The sequence below is a fragment of the Perna viridis genome, chromosome 5 (assembly GCF_037379345.1).
Source record: "Perna viridis isolate PV_CMFRI_1.1 ecotype Kerala chromosome 5, ASM3737934v1, whole genome shotgun sequence".
Taxonomy (NCBI): Eukaryota; Metazoa; Mollusca; class Bivalvia; order Mytilida; family Mytilidae; genus Perna; species Perna viridis.
In genome coordinates, this window is record NC_142449.1 from 24,056,007 (window position 1) to 24,076,659 (window position 20,653).

The 20,653-nt window shown below is 32.8% G+C and overlaps 1 protein-coding gene across 1 annotated transcript; it reads right to left on the reverse strand.

Annotated features, from left to right (window-relative positions):
* Positions 1 to 1,807: 1,807 nt before the first annotated feature.
* Positions 1,808 to 15,824, reverse strand: LOC148616639 (uncharacterized). The gene is made up of 3 exons (XM_088583826.1): positions 15,477 to 15,824; positions 10,185 to 10,328; positions 1,808 to 8,417 (listed from the first exon to the last, which is right to left on the reverse strand). The coding sequence occupies exons 1-3, from the start codon at positions 15,724 to 15,726 to the stop codon at positions 8,206 to 8,208; spliced, it is 606 nt and encodes a 201-aa protein (XP_088439952.1). The 5' UTR covers positions 15,727 to 15,824; the 3' UTR covers positions 1,808 to 8,205.
* Positions 15,825 to 20,653: the final 4,829 nt, after the last annotated feature.

A 20,653-nucleotide genomic window follows, 5' to 3' on the forward strand; every position in this document is an offset into this window, starting at 1 on the left:
GCGCATTTAACAGATAGATATCTAGAACAACCATTCTTGCATTTTAAGTTGAAACTAGAAACAATATTAGAAATGAGGAAGTCCGAACTTAAAAATTCATATAATGATATAACGTCAGTACGTGATAAGATTAAATAAAGTACAGTCACAATATTTCATCCCAGATAAGCTTCGTAGATTAACCGAAAAAAAAAAATGAAACTATCATTCGAGGGGGAATTCGTCATCCTATTGTGCAATTTAAGCTTCAATCGGGAGGACTTTTTAAACGCGGACCTAAGATATGGTTGGCACAGGGTAAATTTTATCCCACTGAATCGTTTGTTCAACTGTAATGTTTACATCATATGTACGTCAAATAGTGAAAATGATTATTTTAAATTAACAATGGATGACTCGGAAAAGGATTTTGAGGTTCCCAAATAAGCAACCAAATTGTGCACAAAAAATAAAGTTATCTCCCTTTTTCAATGAAGTTCTTTGCTTTCTATGATTTTAAATCTCTTTATACCGTTGCAATTAATCAAAAACCAATATTCAACTTTTAGAAAGGATGCACTTGTGATATGAAATGGATGAAAATGTTTTGAAATCAAATTTTGTCATGTGCAGCCCACTGCCAGGTTTTCGCATGGACACACTTATACGCAACTGATTCCTAACATCTTGTTTACCCCCCACCCCCACCCCCAAAAATAATCCATAAATAAACAAATGTTATAGTCATACCGTTGACAATAACTAATAGTATGTACCTTATTACGTTTAACAAGGCAATGCTAGAGGTTGGCTGGCAGCAAGCTATTTTCTGCCAATCTAGCAATAGAGTGTTGAGGAGCGGAACCTCCTGCATTGAAGTACATACACATTAACTTAGACCCACGTCCCTCAAAAATATTTCCCTATAACACTTTAACGATAACGACAAACAAGAAAAAATCGAAAAAGTGAAAACAAACGCATTGGTTATCAAAATTGAAAGAAATTTTACTTGACTTTAGATAAAAAAAAATGTGATGTGACAGCACTCTCTACTGACACAGCATCCACATTACGTTCCTAGACCTTAATCGTGTCATAATAAAGATAAACCTGTCTACAGCGAAATCAAAATTATGGCAACACGGTAGTTCTCATATATGTATTCGCATTTTACATAGAAAACACTACACAGTGAAATCTAAATCGTGATCGTTAAGGCATGTTGGACTGTAACAAATAATTTACTTCTATGTAGATTTCAAGCAAATTAATAATTCGCTGTACTTTTTGATTAACCCGGTCCTTGCTATTACAGCATATAAAGGTCAGTAGTAAAGAGGACAATACAAAAGTGCATTATTCCAGAGCAGACGTTCTTTGCACGTTTCAAATTTCCTCGTATATTGGAATGCAAATATATGCACATTAGAAAAATCAACCTGTACTGATTCTTTTCATCAATTTTAAATATTTCAAAAATACGGAAGTAGGGCAAAGTATGAAGATAATTCAACACAACAACAAAGAAACAGTATAAAGGATTTAGAATTCCTCATTTTGATCTTTTACAATATTAATTGGGATCTACTATTTATCAGTACTGAAAGTTCCATGAACACATGTCCTACATCCTGTTAGTTTCAGAGGAAAATACCAGTCATCCTAATACAATGATTACAAATCAAAAACCCTAAAATTGAATATACCTAAGAAATGAAAACTACATCACATCTTAAATTATGGAATTCCAAAGGAACCTTACAACTCCAAGGTATGACATAACTACCATGACCAGACAAACAAATATCAGTAACAAAATCAATAATAAATCTGTATATATATTTTTATTACAGCTTCAATATACAACCTACCGGTACAATATCATGTGGTGAAATAAATATAAATAAAACCAACCAAATTATAATATTCCATAATTGATACAAGAGAAAAAACACATATTTTGACCACATTATACAAAATAAAGGGAGACAAATCTGTAGCACACCCTCCCAAATAGAGATGCATGGCGAGCAAATTGATTTTTTCCTTTCTAAATATTTTTGTGATGTGAAATACTACTAAAACTAACACTTAAGGTCACAGAAACTGTAAACAGCTATAGTCACACGAGTAGAAAGTAAAAAGAATTAAGATAACAAGATACCAAATTTGCTAGAAAAGACTATTCTGGCCATGCTTTAAAAATGCTTTGTTTGCTGCTAATAGAGTAATTTTTTGATAACATTCATTTTCCAAATTATACTCTTTTAGGTGTCTTTCAGAAAAGCAAGTTCACCCAGTTATCTACCAACATTCAGGTAAACTACACCTAACCATTTAGGATGGTCTCATAAAGCAGGAAAACAAATTACATATAAAGAGCATTTCAATGAAATTCTATCCTTCAAATTTGATTTGAAACATCGGTGGTAAATGATTAAAATACCAGCAGTGATCACTTAGAACTGTGTAAAAATCTCATTAAATACTTATGAAATAAAAAATTGATAAAAATATACTTCAAAAGTGATTGTTCGACCAGCTTTTTACAACCAACAATAATTGAGCTTAACTCAAGTGATATGTTAGACACATCTAAAACAACCGACATTTTAAAAGAGTATATTGTTGTCTAGTAACATTTAAATGTGAAAAATAATATACATTGTACATGTAACATGTTTGCCAATCAATAATCTGGGCAAAGTTAAAAGATCTTCTCTCACTATGAATAATTTAACTTAATGACTTATTCAGTGTTTTAGGTCTCCCTACCTCAGACGACTTTAATGAAACAGTCCTTAGTACACCAAGTTTTCTCAACTGCACATACAGATGTACCTGTCATCACCATTACATTGGATTTACCACACAATATGTTTTTTTCTCGCATTGATGGTGAATATTAAATAATCTTTGTGTCTAGAAGAGGGTATTTTTTCCCAGGAAAAATAATTATTTTAGTAATAACAACCTCATAAAGATGGTTATGAGAGCGACCTTATCATACAATTTTAGACCCATACCAGTAAACTGAACACTGGGCAGTTGATTTGATTTTTAAGACTTGTGTACATGTATATATTCATTGTAGTTACAAAAATCATTTTTCTTACAGTAAAGTCATATGTCTTTTGCATATCAAAAACATTTTAAAAAATCAACCTGGTATTTTACCACAATCATATAATTATAAAATATTCTTAATTCTAATGAACAAAGAAAAGAACATGTCTTAATTCTTTTACATTAAATTTGGGGAAAAAATGCTTACTCGTTTTGCAGTGTGAGGTTATAGAATAATAAATGTATGAAAGGGAAAACCTTTAAATATTTACAGTAAAATCTTAATAAAATCAAGGTCAATTATAAAAAAAATATGGGTTTTCAGACCCCCTCAACCCTTCCTTAACATTTACCCTATTTTGTTGCCATATCAATAAATAAAAAACAAGAAATATCACTTCCTTAATCATCTTCTTGGCTATTAACTTTGTAAAAGACATACTCATCACTTTCTTTGGCAATGAAATTGTAAAAATAAATGTCTCCCTCCATCATTGGTTCTAAAAAACTAATGTCCAGGGAACCAAGAAAGTTACAGGTACCTGAATGGCCCAAAATACAGAATAATAGTTGTTGAATTATTTATGCTGAAAACGACTTGTGTAAGTAAGCAAACATTGAAAACCTAATTAAATTCTATAACTATACATAGAAACTATGTACATTCAAGTTAACAACAATAAAATACGAAAAAAATAAACATTTAAACACTCGCACAATAAAAACCACTTGTTTTTCATATTTGAAACACTACTGTGTACAAAACATTTCATAAAGCCATCTTATTTTTGGCACGATAAAGAATACAGGTAGAAGAAAGCACTGAAAATAGAACAACATAAAAACCTGAGAGATCTCAGCAATAGAATATCTACTGTCCAAAAGTGTAAATAATAACAGAGAAAAATGTACTAAAATATTCCCCCAAAAATGGGGAGAGTTGGTACAAAATTGAACAAGTTAAGAAGATTACTTACAAGTTACTTAGTTAACAGAATTTTTTTTTACCTAAACTTTTCATCTACTAATTAAAAAATATAGATGTAAATTTTGCATCAAAATATTTATGTATCATTTAAAGAATCAAATTTTGTTATAAATATACTATCATTAACCAATCTTACAAAAATACCTTTTCCAGTGTTCTAGGATTTTTCAAAATTTTTGGGCTTCCACATGCAAACTCTAAAAGATTGACTTTCCACACTTGAAGTTTGCTTCTAAACTTAACAAATCCTTTAAAAATTTGAAACTTTCTACTTGCCAAAAGGAAACTGAGGCATAACAATCCACTTTCCTATACCTCATCAACATCTGCTCCAGGTGACACTGGTTTACTGCTGTTAAAGCTATTGCACAAACAAATCTTGGTCTAAAAATAACTGTCCTATAAAAAAAGACATCTCTAGACCATAAGATCTAAGAGAATTCATTTTTGGCAAACTACACTGTATTGCAAAAAAAATAATGCAACCTTGACCAAGAATATCAAATTCATTGCACATGATAATTTGCATCATAAAAGACAGTTCACAAGGTTTGACACTAACTGTACTTACTACAAAAGTGGTTCAAAGGACAAGTATAGAAAAAAATGATAGTCCTTAATGTGGGTGGTACTCCTGAGGACCAAATCTTTTAAAGGAGTTTGGACCATACAAAATCTTGGGAGGAATTTGAGCACTCTAGCAGATATACCATAGAGCTCTTTAGTTTAGATTTTTTTCTAGAATGATGAAGAGGCAGATAGATGAAGAATATTTGGAAGGCCAAATTCATTTCAACGGATTTGAGGGATTTGTCCCCTAGACAGACAACAGGCTTGCACTATTTCAAGGCCTTAGAAAATCTTTCATTGGTTTAACCAAACTTAGCAAAATCTCCTGTAGTCCAAAGAACTATTCCTTACATATTCATGACCCTGATGAATTACAGCAGATGAACTTGATACTACTGTTTAGATACTACAATGTTCATGGTAATAACCATATATAAACCCTTTCAACTCTCTAAAAAAGTAATACCAATTCTAATAACTTCTTACCCTGTTACCTACAAACTAACTACTGTATATGCTTTTGTTATTTTGTAAAAAAAAAACTGGAACAGGTGATGCTGGTAAAACACATAAGAACTCTACTCTTGCCCACTTTTCGTTTTTTTTTTCCAAATTCAAATAATATGACAAGAACGGATATATTGAATTTGTCAAAAGACAACAATCCCAGTGTTCATATGATTAATACTTTATCTTGGTAGCTTTGAAACCAAAATGATTGATATGTAGCCGTTTCTACTTTTTTAGAAGTGTATTTTTATTAGCCCTACTTAGTTTAATAGATATTACAAATAAGAAAAAAAACTAATTAACTGAAATATACTGTTAATCTGAATTCATCAAAATAGATTTAATAATTTTAATACTGGAATTTTCTTTAGAGATACCTGGCAAATCTACCATATTAATGTGCAAAAAAATGGAACAATGCTTTCTCTGTATACTAGTAACTATTTTGTTGGAACCCCTGACAATAGGTACACTAGTGTTTTAAAGCAATTTTCATAGATGCAGCTGACATTCCCAGTACTACAGTGTCCCAAATAACATAAAATTAGGGAGGGGGATGCAATGCCCCTCCTCTTGATATGCCCCTCAGTAGAACATAAAATAATTTCAATAATGGCCTTTGGCTCTTGAACAGTAATATTTAGTAGTTATGTTGAAATGCTATCTTGAACCAAGATATAAATGCATACAACAGCATTTGTCACTAGTTTTACCTAAAATGTAGAAATTTTTTCCTTATGGTTTTGGTTGGGTATGCTCATATGCCCTCTTCTCCAAGATTCCTTCTCTATCCAAATGTTCTAACTGGATCACTGCTTAACATTATATTACAGTGTGTTAATACCTTTTAAAGAGATTACTCTACTTTTTGTACCATTTTATCATGTTTACAATAGTGATTAACATCAAAACTGAAAGCATTCCGTTTAACAAATTTGGATGAATATACAACCTTGATATATAACCGAGATTCTAAACAAAACTGAAAAAGTGTTTTAGTCTATCAAAACTAGAAGTTAATAAAAAATATTTCTACACATACAACATCAACAATAAAGTCACCAGAAAGTCTCTCACTTTAAACCTTTTGCAACTGATTAATTACAAATCTGTAAATTCGGAGAATCTCAGCATTATCTAGAAATTACTGATTAAATTAACATTTAAATAATTTCAAGACTGAATATGGTTTGTAAGCCTTGTTCTAGTTTCATTTTCCTCATCTGAATTTCCAATGAAGAAAGTATTCAGATCTGCATTTTATAGTTTACTCCTGGGATTTCAAAACACTGCATTACAATGCGAAATCAATTTATTGCTGGTATCATGAAAAAATAGATCTTTGTCATTTTTTTTCAACATTTTTACACAAAAAGATGCTTTGCTCTTAATACTGAACTCAAAACTATCTCTATGCATTTGAATGGTAAATTAAAACCCATTTTCTTGAAACCAGAGTCACATGATGAGACTTACGTACCCTACAAGGTTAAATGACATTGCTTCTTTAATATTGGTCTCAACAAATTGACCAAAAAATAAAAATAAAAATAATGCTGCCTGACTATTCTCTGTTCTCAGCAGGTGACAATTAATACAGATGTATGATAATAATATACAAAATACATGTATACATACTGAATAACACTTATGTAAACATACACAAAGATACTGCATGATTCTAAAAAAAAAACCTACATGTACATGTAGCCATCGCAGAAACAATATGAATGAGTATGAAGTATAATTAAGAAGAATAAAAAAACTAGCTAAAAAAATCAACCTCTTGCAGATGTTTGAAAAAAAGAAAATTGTTCATGAGAATTTGTCAAAATAACATTCAAAATGATAAAAAAACTTCAATCATGTTTTATCCTAATTTTAATTTTCGTTGTGAATTTTTTTTTTTAAAAACTGACAATTAGCAATCATCTTTTTTTGCATATCTACACATTTTTCTACACAAGTGGTATGGGGCCAACCCAAAGTGGAAATTGCCAAAATTGGAAATAAATATATGGAAAAAAAAGGATGGGTAACAGTAAATTCTGGATTTTAAAATGAGGAATTCAACATTAAAATGGAAGAAAATTGTGTCTGATTTTTACAACAAACAGGTGATATGTGTAAAAAAACTATATGCAAAAGATTGATTCTTGTGTATTAAATGTGATTTTAACAATACCACAAGATCTATATTTGACAAGTAAATGACTTCTGAACTGAATATAAACTATATGATATAAATGAAAATGTTGCAGTCTTGTTGTATTAAGGTAAGTATTTCTGGCCACAAAGTAAAAAAAAAACGCTGAAAATTTATTTTAAGACGAAACACACTACAACAAGGGTAAATTTTGCAACATCCACGTGCTACAGTGGACATAATTGCAAAAAAATATATTCTATTCCAATCTTTCAAAATATATGTCTTTAAGTACTTCTCTGTCTAAGAATCAGGCAAAATGTGTGGCACGCAAAGAAAAGAAACTCAGAGATTTTATTGCATTTTCGAAGTATTTATACATTATAACATCCAGAAAATGATATCAAAGTGTTCGTAAAGTTTGCCTTTTAATTATATTGATTAGTCAAGTTTAGGTGAAATGCCCTATATAACTAGTAAAAAAAAGATCTACATCACAGATGCTTCAGGATAAATTTAAATAGCTTTTGGTTGCTAACTAGATGCATTGAATATATTTGATGCAAAAAAGACCAAATTGAGAAAAATGATGTGCCACCCATTTCCTGATTTGTACAAGGAATTGTACTTAAAACAGTTTGGAAGAATGTTGCTTGTGTTGTCTTTAAAGTACATCATAAACATATTCCCCATTCCAAATAACTCTGAATTATTTCCTTAAAAGCTATTGATAACAAAACTGAGACATCGCAACTTGTATTATGCCAAATATTCAATAGCATAGAATAATGTATTTAAATGGAGATCTAAAAAAGCAGCACCATTTGGAACATTTATGAGCTCATAATTTTGAAAATCAAAACTAAGTTAAAAGATATTCTGCACAACTCTTCTTGTCACAGAATTCCTTTAACTGAATTAACAACCATAACCCTTAAAATATTTAACAATCATCATAGTTTCTACTGGCATGTCCGACACAGTAGTACAGTACACTAGACAACAAAGCAAATGCTCCAGCACCAACAGCCACCCAAAATCCCCATCCATAAATTAGCTGTTCCCCGGTAGAGCTTTCCTTGGTGAGTACTTCAGCATTGTGATCCAGGTAAGACTTTGCACCGAACACACAAACTGACACGGCAATCAACAGGACTGAAAAAAGCAAACATGAAGTTTATTACATGTACTTAAACTCAGGGATAAAAACTGGCATTAGCCTAGTCCCCCATGGCTACTAGAATTTAAGATGGGCTCCCAAACTTTTGGGTAATATTTACATGTAGTTGAACATATAGCAAGTATTCAACAGAAATGTTATCTGGGATACCAGCTTGAAATTTCAAAGTTTTACCCCTGACTACAAATGTCAAGTATATGACTAAATTGATGATATATTTGAATAACAGCACTACACAAGAACATTGAATTGAAATTATACACTTTTTCAGGTTACATGTGTGCTCTAAAAAAGTCATTGAACTAATATATATACAAATTTATATCCCTAGGCTATTGTCCCTCAGATATATCATATTCATACTATGAAAAGGTTAAAATAAGTCAATTAATCAGTTTAAATAGGCTTCTGATATTACTACTGATATATGGAGATCGATTGATTTATTACGGTTTTATGTCCTATGGTAAATATTTCATACATTTCTGGATGAGAACGGTTGACCAATCAAACAAACCCTGTTACTCTGAAACACTAAGCTGGCTCTTTCCTGTGCTAGCTCACAGAGGCAACAGCCCACAGGAAGCCATGTCACCCAAATGAGACACAAAATTCTGACTACAAACCAACTGGTCATCACTCCATCTCCTTAAAAAATATGTTTGGCAAAGGAGCAGTTACTTCCAATTTTAAAGTCTATGGTGTGACTCGGATGTGGATCAAGCCAACCACCTCTCTCACTCAAGGCAAGATTGCTACACTTAGACTAACTAGACAGTTATGAAGGCCAAGATGATTGAGATGTGTACTTCTGGAAACTTAGTTCCAAGGGACATATCTATTACAAAATTCTAGGGATAAGAATTTCTTGGTAATATGCACTACTACATATTGTGTCCTTGGTACATACCAAGTCAGACGAAATTCTGTTCAGTATTTGATAGGAGTTGGAACGACATAAAGAAAATTGATGGAAAAACATATTCCAGGTTAGGGTGAGGGTTGAGTGCTAAAAAACCTGTTTAACCCTGCCACATACTTTATGTGCCTGTCCCAAGCTAGGAACCTGAGCATAGCCAAGTCTTATGTTCACTTATTTGTTGAATTTTTTTGTACATATTACATGTAGGTCTATTTTCATCTTTTATGAACAGTTTCACTTCATTTATTGTGGGGCCTTTAACAGCTTGCTAATGGTAAATTATCAGATATGAATTATGACAATTCCACTTTAAAACAGAAGAAAATCAGATCTGATGTACAAAATGTTACTATTGTAAGTCCCAACAGAATATATAGATTAAAGGAGAATAGCACTATTGACCTATAATTCTTTTATCAAACTTAATCTGTTTTATTTAAGATTTATTTCCTCTATTTTACAGGGAAGACATGTAAGGTAAATATGAAGATTACAACTCAATTTACACTAAATACAATGTACATTGTACATGTATATACATGCACTGTACACATACATTTGTAAATTTTTTTTATTAGTAGAAAACATTCATTCAAAACATTGTTTGAAAACACACATACAGTATATACATGCAAGAGTAAAAATATGGCTCCATATTATATATATTTTTAATAATATAACCAGATCTGGAGGTTTGATCCCCTTTAAATTAGAAAATTGTGTAAATTTTGCACAAAAATTTGATTAAAAATGAACAAATAACAGCTTCCTTAATTAATAAAGATCTTTGGATCTGCCTGTATACCAGTATATTACTCACAGGTTAAATTAGCAAATGCTCCAGCAGCCTGATGAGCATTACACCCCTTACAGACATTGCACAATGACAACAGACCAATCAGGAGAGCCAACATGGTGGAGGCAATGGCACAGGACATCAGTCCTTGGACTGCTTTGAACCAATCTGAAATAAATGGTGAGAAAATGGTCATTTAGTACACATTTACATCAGCTACATGTTCATGTATGATAATAGCAAAGTTCTGATATCATGTAGCGATACATTATACATGTGTCAATTAAGGCTTTTAAAAATTATGAGTATTATAAAAAAAACCACACAATCAGGGGTTAAAAAATGATGGAGAGAGTAACTATGACAGAAAATTTAAATCAATCTTGAAATGAAAGTCGATACACATGTAGACTTGAGTATTGGCATTTCTAATTAAATTATTACCACATAAAAATACTGAAAAATTAAATTGTGAAAAGAGCAAGTAAATGTACATGTATATAATTTGATGTTGGTGATGTATATTTTTACATGTATTTGAGCAGGGTGATACATTTGTAGAGACATTGTGGCTTGCCCATTTTGACAGCTCATGTCCATTTCCTAGAGGTAACCTCTCTTTGAGTTGTACATGTACATGTATACATTGAAAATGGAAGAAATTCATAGGTCACTGAACAGTCATTATGCATAGAACTGCTTGTACATGTAGTTCTCTGTGTATTGTTAAGTTTTATGCTTGGTTGTTTTGTTCTTTACTTTAATATCGACTTTGGTTCTTTTTTCAATTACAATGTTAATTTCAACCTGTGTTATTGAAATTTGTTACCTACATTTATTTGAGGTAAGGGAAGGGTTGAGCCCGATCAAACTAGATAGTATACAGCTCAACTACCGTCAACCAAAATACATGTGTATCTCTACAGTGGAATCCCTCATGTCCTCCACAAAAGTAAAAACTAGGACAAAATTGCTCCATTTCATTACTTTTTAGTATATTTTTCTGTCCATAACTGAGAAATACTACTAAACTGCTAGAACCATTAAATATACCTTGGTATAAAGACAGGAGTAGTAAACAACATACAATTTTTGAAGTGGTGCACCACCGTGGAGAATTTATACATGTACATTTATGTTGACTGTAGTGTACACACATGTACATGTACATGCAAGTACAAAATAATAACAAAAAGCTGTGGATACATGTACATGTACATTGAAATACATGTATATCATTCTGAATATTTCATAATCTGACCTTTAATAATTGATCATTCTATGCATGTTTTATAGAATACATGTACTTATCTCACAAAGTTTAAGATTAAAGAATCCCTTGGTACAGTACATTATGTAATGTGCCATATGAATGTCATTGCTTTTTATCTTGGCATTTGCACAAAGACATTTTATGATATATTTTCAATAAATCCTTTTTATATTGATACTTTTGTTTGAGTGAACAAGGTTTGCTTATCAGTCGATTTTGGATGTACATGTAGCTTACTGAAAAAAGCAGTACTCTCTCGAGGCAAATACAGCTATTTGTTAAAGTTTTTGTATTCTGTAACGATCTCAAGAGGTACATGTAAATCCAAATTCAACAGATTATTATAGTTTGTTTTATTCAGGGTTCTCCCATATGAAAATTTAACAATGATAAAAAAATTTTATGGCACAATTTTTGCTGACAAGGAAGCATTTAAGAATGAAGATATAACCATGACTAGAAAAAGTAAGGGAAGAATGAAATGACTACATGCTAACAAAACCCATTTTTTGTTTCATTAAGTAAATTCTTCCTATTTTCCTAATTTTTCTATTCCTTTAACTAATACCATATACATTTACATGTATTACTCTGGCCTGAAAAATATGTTTCCAGAACCAATATTCAAGAAGCCATTATAATGAAACCAGTATATAAATGTAGGTGCAAACTAGACATTGCCCCTAAAGGGACTGGACTAATACCCCCGCAGCCAGTTGAACCCTTTAAATTTTAGGACCAATGTGGACATACACTGTATGATTCATATTGGACACAATTTTTACGTTCGGATAGATTATGCAGTTTTGGCACACAATTTGCTGCCATTTCTAAAACATTCAACTTCAAACAGCAATCAGCACTATTTTTTGCTGATAACACTAACAGAATATGACTTATTCCTGACAATATACTCATCTCCATATGGATATCTAACACTACAATTGAGTTTGACAACAATCCCGCAAGTCCTTAAAGTAAGGAAGAGTCGAGAACAATGCATCAGACCAAGTTTTGCCACAAAATGTGTAACTTCCAACAGTCATCATTTCTACATGTACATTTTTTTGTTCCTGATAAAATGCATATCCCAACATGGTAATCTAAGACCCCATTAAGTTTCGTAACAATCCTGCAAATCGTTGAGGAGGAGTTGTGGACAATGCATCAGACCAAGTTTTGCTACAAAATGTGTAACTTCCAACAGTCATCATTTCTACATGTACATTTTTTTGTTCCTGATAAAATGCATATCCCAACATGGTAATCTAAGACCCCATTAAGTTTCGTAACAATCCTGCAAATCGTTGAGGAGGAGTTGTGGACAAGGCAACCAAGTTTTGCTACAAAATGTGTAACTTCCAACAGTCCATGAAAACTGATTTGTTCAACGTATCATAGTTTTCCTTTCCTCTTTTGTCAACAATGAGCAACTTGGCAGGTGTTTCTAGAAAAGCAGCGGATGCTTACCCTACCAGTGCACCTGGTCCATGCTCCCAGTTTTTAGTGGAGTAAGAGTTGCTCATTTACATGTACACTGTCCTTTCGTTACTTTGTACATGTATGTAATATTTTGGTAATTTTATGTTCTTTGTTGTGTATGTCTGTTTTCCTTGTCGGTCTTTGCCCCTGGATTACATTGCACATTCTTTTGATTTCCACTAGAATCTTGGTTCCCTTGATAACTTTTCCAACAGCCGTCATTTCTAAAATTTTTGTTTAAACATAAATTCCTGACAATATGTACATCTCAATATCATAATCTAACACCCCATTAAGTTTCATAACAATCCTGCCAGCCTTTATGGAGGAGTTGTGGACAATGCATGTGACCAAGTTTTGCTGAAAAAATGCCTAAGTTCAACAGCCATCATTTGTACAATTGTCATCCAAACATAAATTCCTGACAGTATGCACATATCCATGTAGTTATATTACATGTACATGTTCATCCCACAAAGTTTTATAACAATGTTTCAAGCTGCTAAGAAAATAGTTCGGACAGACAGTTAGTTTGAAAACTATATACATAATGTACATGTATCCCCAAACTTTGTTTGTAGTGGTGTAAAAACATGTGCATGAATCAAATTAAAGAAGTTTACACAGGGAGGATTATTAATAAGAAGTTCATTCATGACAGAAACCTGATCTACATTCATAAACCAGAACTAATATGGATCCAAAGCATGAGCAAACATTAACTGAACAGTCCAATTTTCTTAATCCCGGCAGACCAGCTATTGGAACATTGTACTACTTGTACATGTACATGTATAATAAGACTTGGGAAATTTTACTTTCTATTTCTTATCTATTTTTCCCACAACAAAACGATAGCATGACAGTGTAAACAAGTCAGCCATATTATTTTCAATTAAAAGTAAATTAGCAAATATCAGATGGAATACATGTAAACAATTTTAGGAGCACTTATATTTTCCTTTATTAGGTACATCAGTTTCTTTATGTTGAAAATGGTTTAATAAATGTATTCCATCTTCATTCAACTCAACGTATAAAAATAGCCACATGCATTTGGCCAAGGTTTTAATTGGCTCACTATGAATATTTTCATCTGATTGACACATCCTACAGATTCAATTCATGGGGTAACTAATTATCAGCAATTACAGAATCATTTTCAAATTGGCTTCAATCATAAATTTGTCATTATTAATTGGTTTACATGTTCTGAGTCAGTATTGGATGGGTTTCTCAAACAAAAAAATAATTAAAGGCTGATAACGGTAAAAGTAAATCATGGCGAACAATAATCTAACAGTGGCCCTGATTCTTTAACCAATGCGGCCTGCCATGGTAAAACAGCTCTTGGAGAACCCAGTTTATTGTTGTAGTTTTTTACCCCACCATCGTCCAAGGTTAGGGTGAGGGTTGAGGGCTCACAAACATGTTTAACCCTGCCACATACTTTATGCGCCTGTCCCAAGCCAAGAACCTGTAGTCTAGTGTTTGTTGTTTTTTTGTATGATAATTGTTATTGGGTATACATGTATGTTTTTTTCTAAATATTAGGTCTTTCTTGTCATTTATGAATAGTTTCACTTCATATATTTTAGGTCCTTTTACAGCATGCTTTATGGTATGAGTTTTGTCCATCATTGAAGACAGTGTGATGACCAGTAGATGTTAAATTGTCCACTGCTTGAATTTTGGTGGATGACTGTCTCACTGGCAATCATACCACATCTCCTATTTTTATACAATACAGAAACTGGAATTTTGGGATTGCTATTATTCAGGACATTCCTTCATGATCAACATGTGCCTTGCAATAGCACAACAATGTTTACAAGGCCAGAATAAGACAAAAATTTCTGAGTTGGTCCCTTGACAAAAAAAAAAGGGTTGCAATAACAGAGGAAAATAAAATAGGACTAAGGCCAAGAAAAAAATGTCTGTTTAGGCTTACAGTCCTCCCAAAAAATAGGTAGGTAGGCATTTTCAATTAATATTTTTCATTTTATTTTTTTTCCACTAAAGTTGCACCTACATTTGTAAAATAGCATCATGTTTAAGTCATGAAAGTGTATAGTTTTAAGTAGAAAGTTTAATTTTTAACATACGCACCTATTAATCATGTCTTTTATTACAATACACTTATTTTTTGTAGGAATTTTGAACAAAATATAAGTACACTGTATTTTTAAATCTTACCTGCAAATATATTCAAACGCCATTGTGACCTGGTTTTAAACATACTTTCGGTTTTACCGGAAATGATCTATATTATACTGGAAATTGGTCGAAATTACCGATTTTGTAAATTTTTGAGAAAAAATGTATTAAGGTCAGGAGAAAAAAATTATGGTCGGTCGGGAAACCTGAAACAGACATATTTTTATTTTTGGCCTAAATAAAATGACACACACTTTTAAGGGAAGATAAAAAAATCCGATATTATTGTACTAATGATAATGTACAAATGTTCATGTACAAATACAATTATGAACCACACCCATTAACACTCAAGCAATTAACAGACCAGTTCTACATTTCACCCCCTTTTGTATGATCAGTACCTGGTAGACTTTTCTCAATAAAAAAGTTATCAGAGAAGAACCATCGACAGTTGTCTAATATTCCTGTAGAAGCAGATCCACCAAGGCAGTTGATCCACAAACCACAATCGCAGTTGTTGTTTTGACACATGCACAAGTTGTCTATTTTGTTTACAAAGTGTAACCAGTTCGGCATCGCAAAACAAACTATAGTGGCTACCGTAGTGATAAGAACACAGAGAACAGCTGTAACAACAAGACAGGATGCCATTATGCTCGTTTAAGGGACAGATAAAGACGAAAATTCCTTAATTTGTTTGTTTTACAACTTTCTTTCTGCTCTGATGCTTCAAGAAACTTCCGGTCTGTACATTATGAATTCCGGTTATAGTCTATTTTTCAAACCCTCAAAGGTAAAGATAAGATATATATTCAATGCAAAATTCTCGTAGGAAAAATAAATTTTGAATTTTTTCAATCTCGGAGGTAAGAACGAAAAATAATTGTATGGGAATCGTAGTACAGAACGACATGAATAAAATGGCAAGTTTTTGAAAGGAACCGTCGAGTAATTACAAAAATAAACGCAAAAAAACGCAAACAATCTGAGGTGACTTGGACTATAGTCTGCTTCATAATTATTGTAATTGAATTTTTTTTTCTATTTGTCAAACAAAATAATGATAAGAATATGATTATCCACCTCGCTTGGACCTTTTATTTAGATTTCTCCACGCCACTTTAAGTTCACTTGTTAAATAATTCATTTTAGACTGTGAGAGACGCAGAATCTATATTTGACTCTAAAGTCATTTTAAAGCTGCTTTGGCTGCTTCGATTCTACTGATTTTTGCTGAATAAGTTTGTAGTAATGCAATTAAAGTAATAAAAGTCGATAATACCTATAAAATATTGTGAAACCATTTTAATCAAAGAAGATAGATAGCTCCAATCTAATTATGTTTTGCCATTACTTCCGAAGATTGCCGACAAGATAACGGATAAACATGTAAGCACATATCTTGTTTTCATTTCATTTTGTCTATTTCTTATTTAGTTTTCAAATAAATAATGACAATTACTGACACATTTGTGCCGTATTATATCACTATACGTAAATTACAAAAGGATCTTTGCGTTATATTCGAATTTTTTTCTTTTACGACTTGAGTCCGTAAAAGAAAAGGGTCGTCCTTGCCGTTGATTAAACACTTTCGCTTTGCAATAAATTTAAAAAAAAAAAAAATCGACCCTTAAGGCACATGCGCGGATTAATGTCACCAGAAGTTACATGTATACGAATTTTCTCGAGGTTGACTTTTTGTTTTTTGCTTGCATAAGAACGGAAAGTTAACATTAAAGATGAAATGATCGGTTAGCATTAATCTAATATTACTCAGTCTCCGACTCGAACACAGGGGCTCGTTACAAGTGACTATAGGCTAGAAACCACTAATTCCACTTCCCATAGGCTTCTATGCTAATTTCACAATATTCAATGGCTTTTCTGGACTTTACCTTAACTTTCACCTGCAAAGGACTACATATCATCATGATTCTACATATGTCAGCTCACAATCCTCAGAATGGCATGTGGGGTTAGCAGACTTGCAGTGCAGTACTGGTCACCGGAAGTGAAGGGTCTATAAATAGCATGGGGAATCCCAGTGTTTTCACAAGATAGGGGTATATTTAGAAATCATTATGGAGATTAGGCTTCACATCACAAGAAGCAAAATGCACCTATAAAATGTACAGAAATGTTTTTTCTTTCAGAAACTGTTTAAATTTTGTAAATAAGATGAGAACTTTTTTCACAGCACTATGAGGAACAGGGGTAATTTCTGCGTAGGACTATTTTCCAAATGCTCATTGGTTGAATTGGTGGTCTGTAACCTATTTAGGTCATAAACATTATCAGGGTCCCGATATCTATATATAGTCATTGCCAGTTTTTAATTTAATTTGGTTCCTAATCTGGTCCCCTGGTCAATATCACAAGCAATCCAAATATTGCTAAAGAATTGAGAAAAACTTGTGGAACGAAAACATTACCCGCACTTCCTTATAACCAGTTGTTTTGATTGAGAAGCATTCTGGCCATCAGGGTTACGAAAGAGTAATTATATCAAGGTTACACTCATATACTGATTTTGTTCACTCGGATAGTAACCTATACAGAGATGGGGACAGTATCAGAGAAAACTTGAAGACCCTGAAAAACCAATATGTTCAATCAAACAGGAAGACATACATCTATTTGAGATCCTTCCATTGTATTACCGTTACATTTTGCATTTTCTACAAGCTTAGATATATATAAAAATCATCGTGCTCATTATTAACAATCTTTTGTTGCTTTAGTACCATATAAAATTCAGACTGTCAATGGTAGAGATCATTCATGATGCAGAAAAACCCACCTAACAAACAATAATTTTGCGTTCAATATAATAATTATACATACACTTTATTTTTATGTAATTATCAAATTCCTGCATATAAATCTGTATTTTGGAGAAAACCGTACATTTATCTCCCTTTTAATCAAACAAATAATACTAAAAAAAACAACTACTCTTTCAAGACTGCCAATTTCAACCTATATACATAAATATATATCAAAAAGCAAAAATACAACGGAATGACAAACTAAGGCTGATCATGAATTAGAAAATATATCATGTGTACGTCGGAGTTGCCATTGAAGTTTCTCATTTGATGTACTGTGAAAGTGTACCCTATTATTTCACAGTGAGCGTCGAAACATATCCAAATACATAAACGGTAAAGGCCATACCAGTGGCTGATTGGGGTGGGGGAGGGGATATTTAAGTGAACCAAGATTCGAAGCGGCATAGAGCCTTACTATACAGATTACAACAATACGGTATAACTTGACGTCTTTTGCGATGGTTTAGTAGTTATATGTATGACCGACATCAGTGAGTTGTTTTAAACGGTTGCTTTTCTAGTTGGAAGCCAGTGAGAGCTGGAGTTCCGCAAGGATCTATACTCGGTCCTTTATTATTTATTGTTTTATTAACGACATCGATGCTTGTATTAAATTATTCGCCGACGACACTAGTCTTTATGTCATAGTAGAGACGCCAGATATTGCAACTCGAACATTGAATAGTGATATGGAAAAAATCCACCAATGGGCTATGGTTGCAATGGTTGGTGCGATTTAATCCTCATAAAACGGAAGCGATGTTGATAACACGTAAAAATGCAAGACAGGACCACACTCTTTTACAGATGAATGATTCTGTTCTTCAAGAGGTCATTAGTCACAAACATCTTGGTATCTACTTCTCTGACACGGTTCCTGGCATGATCATGATTATATCATTAAAAAGGCATACACTAGGATAAATATCCTGTGACGTGTGCGATTGGTTCTTGATCGTTGTACACTAGAAAAAATATATATGTCGTTTATCAGACCGATCTTAGAATACGGAGACGTTGTGTAGGATAACAGTTTACAAATCTTGATTAACAAGATCAAGGGAGTCCAAGTAAAAGCCATGCGAATTGTTACAGGTGGTACCAAATTAGCTTCGTTGGACGAGCTATATCACGAAACCGACTGGGAAAAACTCTCCGTTAGGAAGAAAAATCATAAACTTGTGATGATGAATATGAAGGTTAATGGTGATATCCTCGAGTATTTGAGTACCCTGGTGCAAAATGCGCCGACTAACATCCATGACCACTTTACCCGCCAATCACATGTATCTTAACCGAGTTACGTACTAGGACGTCATTATTCTCTAATTATTTTCTGCCGTCCACTATCAAAATGTGCAACGACCTTGCAGTCACCACTCGTGATTCTAGGTCTTTGAATATATTCAAAACGCGTGTTTAATATTTCGAACGATTGTAAAAAACCTATGAACTATAATATTGGTAGTAGATCCGGTCAGGTCTTGCACGCCAGATTGCACATGGACAGCAACTCCCTCAATGAGCATCTGTACAAGCGAGGTCTGGATTGCTAGTCCGATCTGCATCTACGGACAAAGAGAAACAAACAGCCACTTCTTACTTGAATGTAACAATTGCTCAGAGATTCGACGTAACACTATACATACTTTGAATTTTCATATCGATATTGACATTCTTCTCAAAGGGTGTGATGCTCTAACTTTAGAACAAAATACATTCATTCGTAAAGGTGCAAACTTACATTTTAAAAAGTAAACGTTTTTGTCAATACTTAATTGTATATATACATATATCTCTTTGTATTGTTTGTTATCTTCTGTGCATTTCAACTTCTCAATATCCTTTTTGTATACTTTCCTATCTATCTCTCTTCAATTTAATACACATTCCATATTCAACCCTTACATCTTCAATAGATAGCTGCATCGAAGATACATATATAAGAGCATGCTATTATTGTCTTATGATAGTTCGTTGTTTTTTAGGAGACGGATTAGCATTAGCATCAGCTTGTTTCCGAATCATTGTGTTGTATTATAATATATTGATGTATTCTTTGAAATAAAATATGTTTAAACTAAAAGAATATATACCAAGGATAACGACTTCACAGTCAACAAAGAACATGAAACAACGAAACAACCAAAATTGCATGTACAAAAAAGCAAAAGTAAATGGGCGCCCGGACTCCATTAAAACAGGGGGCACGGACCCGTAGGGTAAGTGTCCTCTGATTTTCTAGAAAAACCCGACTATTGTATTAACGTCCGGGATAGATGGATGAGGAAAATACTATGTACATGTATGACACGATGAACTTGAAATCGGCGCATTTCGATGGATACACCATAACGATCTACGAGTTGATGGTGACCACCATGATGACTCTAATTTTATAGCAACACAACGTTGTTCCAAATGCCTACTTGTGAGAAGTTTAGAACGGTACAAAAAGTCCGCATAGTTTCGGCAGGCTCTTGCATAACGTATGAGTTGCTATTTACTCCATACACAGTTGCTACAGATGAAAAAATAGTTGACAATACGGAATGAGACAAAATCTTCGCGTTTGTCGTACAGTTTAGTGTATTGAGTTTTCCTTTTCAATCGATCCCTATAAGAGTATAGGTCAAGATACGAAGCTGACTTCAAAGTGTCCTTGGTGTCACTTTTCTCGAGTACTTTGGGGCAGATGCGATGTATAAAAATCCCGAAACTAAGATAGTTTAAAGACAACATTT

Excerpts from the sequence above, each read along its gene's own strand:
- LOC148616639 (XM_088583826.1), bottom strand. The coding sequence starts at position 15,726 with ATGGCATCCTGTCTTGTTGTTACAGCTGTTCTCTGTGTTCTTATCACT. Across the intron at positions 10,329-15,476 it reads TATTGAGAAAAGTCTACCAG|ATTGGTTCAAAGCAGTCCAA; the intron begins GTACTGATCATA and ends CATTTATTTCAG. Across the intron at positions 8,418-10,184 it reads AGCATTTGCTAATTTAACCT|TCCTGTTGATTGCCGTGTCA; the intron begins GTGAGTAATATA and ends TGCTTTTTTCAG.